The 4,721-nt window shown below is 43.3% G+C and overlaps 1 protein-coding gene across 1 annotated transcript; it reads left to right on the top strand.

Moving 5' to 3' along the window:
* The first annotated feature begins 3,400 nt into the window (after positions 1–3,400).
* Positions 3,401–4,384, top strand: LOC112792738 (uncharacterized mitochondrial protein AtMg00810-like). The gene has a single exon (XM_025836119.1). The coding sequence runs from the start codon at positions 3,401–3,403 to the stop codon at positions 4,382–4,384; it is 984 nt and encodes a 327-aa protein (XP_025691904.1).
* The last annotated feature ends 337 nt before the right edge of the window (positions 4,385–4,721 follow it).

Below are 4,721 nucleotides of genomic sequence, written 5' to 3'. Positions count from 1 at the left end.
ACTGTAGCTTCCGCAGCAGCAATAGTGTGATCATCCATCAATATAGTCACTTTGAAACTAGATGAGAACAAATTTGTTCTATGGAAGCGTCAAGCACTTGCGTTCATCAAGTCAAACGGCCTCAAAAATCACTTGAATCCAAAGAAAATTCTATACATGTATGAGAGTGTGAAAGACAGAATTTCACACAATGAAACTCAAAAATTTCTGACGCCGGAGAAGGATGATCAATTCCTCGTTTCCTGGTTCTTTGCCTCGGTTGATCCATCGTTCACAAGTTAGCTGGCAAACTGTGAGTATGCCTGTGAAATCTGGAATAAACTTGACGAGTATTTTGATAAGAGGTTAAAATCAAAGGTGAAACAACTGATTATATGTCCAAACTCAAGAAAATTAAAAATGCTCTTTCCGCACTGGGATCTCCACTTTCAAATGAGGAATTTGTCGATGCCATCACTCAGGGACTGAAGGAGGACTACAGTGTGTTTATCATGATGATCTTCGCCAAAACTGATACTGTTACAGAGAGTGAAGTCGAAGCACAACTGTTGAGTCAAGAGGAGCTGATTGAATGGTTCAAAAATGTTGAATTAGGCACGATCCAGGTAAACCTAACTCAAGGAGGCGAAGGCACCTCCTCATAACAGCGTAGCTCGCCCTAACAAGAAAAAGATCCGCCGTCGTAGCAGTTCAATCATCAACATTCCTACTTTGACAACTAAAATCAGCAAGGATTTCAAGGTATAGGTCAAGCCTTCCAGGGTTTCAGAGGTCGGTACAAACGAAGAAGAACCTACAGAGGTGACAGATCTGGTTTTCAGAACAATCGCATCGTGTGCCAACTATGTGGAAGATCTGGCCATACTGTGTGGGAGTGTTACCATCGCTTCAATGCGAGCTATCCGAATCCAAACACTGCGGCCACAAGCACACATCCACTGCCTCCTTCACAAGCATTTCACCAGCCTCAGCCGCCGCATCAGGCCAGTGCGCTCCTAGCTACAGCACCACCGTCCACTCTCTTGACAGATAAAGTATGGTATTTGGACACAGACGCGTCGCACCACCTGACCTTCGATGGGAACAGTCTGATTACAGGCACAAAGTATGATGGCACAAATAAAGTGTTCACAGGTAATGGCCAAGGTATGACCATTTCTAGAGTTGGTAAAACTGCTCTATTCTCATAAACTAAACCCCAAACCTATTTTAAACTACAAAACCTGCTTCATGTTCCCTCAATCTTTAAGAATCTTATCAGTGTGGCAAAATTTGCTTTGGATAACCGAGTGTTGTTTAAATTCTGGCCATCTATACTTTGTTAAATCACAGGAGACAAGAAAGACATTTTCCCAAGGCTCTCTTAGGCAAAGGTTGTATCATTTTGATGCTATTGGAGTATTGGCAAAGGCCCAAGCCAGTACTACCTCAAAAATAAAGAGTGAGGGCTGCAACAATAGGTCTAGTGCATACAACTTTAGTTACCTAGTTTCCACTAACCACAAAAACAGTACTGTAAATGCAACAAAACACAGCTGTAGCTTAAGTTCTAATTTAGAATTAAGTGAAGGTTCTATTATCAATGTTGATATGGCTCAAGTCAATGCTGCCATTGCAAAAGTCACTGTTGAAAATTCTGTTTACATTGTAGGATTAGAAGAGAGTAATTATAGGTCTAAGTCAGTGTAAATTTTTTATGTTTGGCATAGAAAGTTGGGACATCCAGCTCCTCATAGTGTACAAACAGTGATAAAACTGTGTAATATTACTAGTCGTGAAGTCAATAAAAACAGCTCTTAAGTAACAAAAGGCCTTTGCAGTGCATGTTGCTATGGCAAGCATCACAATTTACCTTTCTCAAATTCTAAAACTACCTACACTCAACCCTTGGAACTGGTATTTACGGATATTTAGGGTCTAGCTCCTGTAATTAGTGGCTTTGGATATAGGCACTATATAGTGTTCATTGATGTAGCTACCAAATACACATGCATTTACCTTTTGCACAATAAAGCTCACGCACATCAAGCATTTCTACAATACAAATTGCTCTTTTAAAATAAAACAGGTTGCATGATTACAATATTGCAGACAAATAATGGGAAGGAGTACACCACCTGAAACTTCACGAAGACATTGATGCAACATGAAATTGCCCATAGAATGAGTTGTCCCTATACTCATGAAATTGCCCATAGAATGAGTTATTCCTTAACGGATATAGGACTTACCCTACTCTCACAAGCCTCTATGCCTCTGAAGTTCTAGGATGAGGCCTTTCTCACTGCTACATACCTGAAAAATCAGCTGCCCTTTTCTGTCACCAACCACAAATCCCCCCTTGAACTACTACATCACTGAATCCCAGACTATAAAGCTCTCAAAAACTTTGAATGCTTGTGTTACCCACAGTTACGGCATTACCAACTTCACAAATTTAATTTTAAGATCATAAAGTGCCTGCTTCTTGGTTACTCATTCTTTCATAAAGGTTACAAGTGCTTGACACAATCTGAAAAAATTCGTATCTCTAGGCATGTGCTGTTTGATGAAACCGATTTTCCTTTTTCGAACCTCTTTCCCAGCCTGCAAAAACAAAAAGTTACCTGTGCAATCCCTCATCAACCCTACGCCATATCCACTCAACTCTTCAAACTTGCTTCACAGCTCTTGGCTTCCCCTCTGTCCTCTAATTCTTCCCTCCAGTCCTCAGACCCTCAAAAGTCAGACCCCTCTCATCCATCCCCTGATCCCTCTCCTGGCATCTCATCGCTTTCTGTGGCCGATCTTCTCCTGAATCCTGCTGCCACTGCTCAAGGTTATAGCTCTCTTCCCTTGCCCACTCTTGGTGCCATCCCCACCCCTAATAACCGTGCTATATAGTTGATTGCCAATACTAGCGATGCTAATCCTTGTTCATTATCTAACAATACAGATTTATGTCCTCGTTTTGCTGTGTTTTCCTCTTGTACAGATGCAGGGTTAACTATGGAAACAGATCCGTTGGCACCAGCTCCTCCTTGGAGTCACTCGATGGTCACCAGATCTCGTGTTGGCATCTTCAAACCAAAAGTGTATCATCTGCAGCTTCAGAACTCTGTGAGTCTGGACCTCACCGAGACTGAACCACTTTCAGTATCTCCGGTACTCAGCTCGCCGTACTGGAAGGCTACGATGGATGAGGAATTTGGTGCATTGTTGAAACACCGGATCTGGGATCTGGTTCTTGCAACGGCTGGTACCAACCCAATAGGGTGCAAATGGGTCTTCCGTGTGAAGCGGCAGCCTGATGGCATGGTGCAAAAATATAAAGTCTGGCTAGTAGCTAAGGGGTTTCACTAAAGGGAGGCTAAGCCTAGTTGCTAAGCCTGCTACAGTGAGAACAGTTCTAGCAGTTGCAATGACCAATAGTTGGAAAGTCAGACAGTTTGACTTTAATAATGCTTTCTTTAATGGGGATCTGCATGAAACCGTACATATGGTACAGCCAAAGGGATATGAGCTCGGTTTTGGGCTTGTCTACAAATTGGAAAAGGCACTCTACCGGTTGAAGCAAGTGCCTCATGCGTGGTACCTAAAATTGAGTAGCACACTTCACCAGTTTGGCTTCAAAAGTTCCACCTCTGACTCCTGTCTCTTTGTACACCACAGCTCGACGTCCACTATCTATCTATTCTCTTATGCTGACAACATTCTTGTTACTGGCCCATGTGCAGAGGAAATTGAAGGCCTAATTCGCCAACTGCATGTAGTCTTCACCCTTAAAGATCTTGGTGAAATGAGTTTCTTTTTTGGAGTTGAAGTGGTCAGAAGCTCACCGAATGCTCTTCTTCTCAAGCAGTCGAAGTACATCAAAGAGCTCCTAGGGAGGGCCAACATGCGTGACTCCAAGCTAGTCCCAACTCCCATGCTAAGCAGTCCCAAGCTCACAGCAACCCCCAGCTCCCCGTTTCACAATCCCTCACTTTACCGGTCAGTGGTCGGTGGGCTTCAGTACACCACCATCACTCATCCTGAGATTGCTTACTCTGTCAGTAAGGTGTCCCAGTACATGCATGCTCCAACAGACAAACATTGGAAAGCGTTCAAACGTATACTTCATTTTCTAGCTAGGACAATCAATATGGGGCTGCAGCTGCATAAGAGTGATAGCTTGAGGGTCATGAACTTCTGTGACTCGGACTGGGCCACGGACACCGATGATTGCAAGTCTGTCTCAGGGTACTGTGTCTTCTTTGGCTCAAACCTGATCACTTGGTCCAGCAGAAAGAAACAGATATTCTCTAGGTCCAGCACTGAAGCTGAATTCCAAGCTCTAGCCGATGCCATGACAGACACCATTTGGTTGCAAAAAACTGCTACAAGAGATGCATCTACCACCTAGCTCAGCACCAACATTGTTTTGTGACAATTAGAGCACAGTGCTGATGACCAAGAATCCGATTCTCCACTGTCGATCGAAGCATTTTGAAATTGATCTCCACTTTGTGAGAAACAGAGTGGTGCAACAGCTTGCACATGTAATTCACATCCCATCACAGGATCAACTTGCGGAAATACTTACCAAACCACTCCCTTAGACCGCGTTTCTTGACTTCTGACCGAAGCTTCGAGTGGTTGACACAAACCCCACACTCTGAGTTAAGGGAGGCTGTTAGGAGAAGGAATGCCAGGAAGATACCATCCTTTAGGTTAAGGGAGGATATCAGAAGAAACTAATA

The sequence above is a fragment of the Arachis hypogaea genome, chromosome 1 (assembly GCF_003086295.3).
Source record: "Arachis hypogaea cultivar Tifrunner chromosome 1, arahy.Tifrunner.gnm2.J5K5, whole genome shotgun sequence".
Lineage (NCBI taxonomy): Eukaryota > Viridiplantae > Streptophyta > Magnoliopsida > Fabales > Fabaceae > Arachis > Arachis hypogaea.
This window is presented reverse-complemented; position numbering and strand designations above follow the sequence as displayed.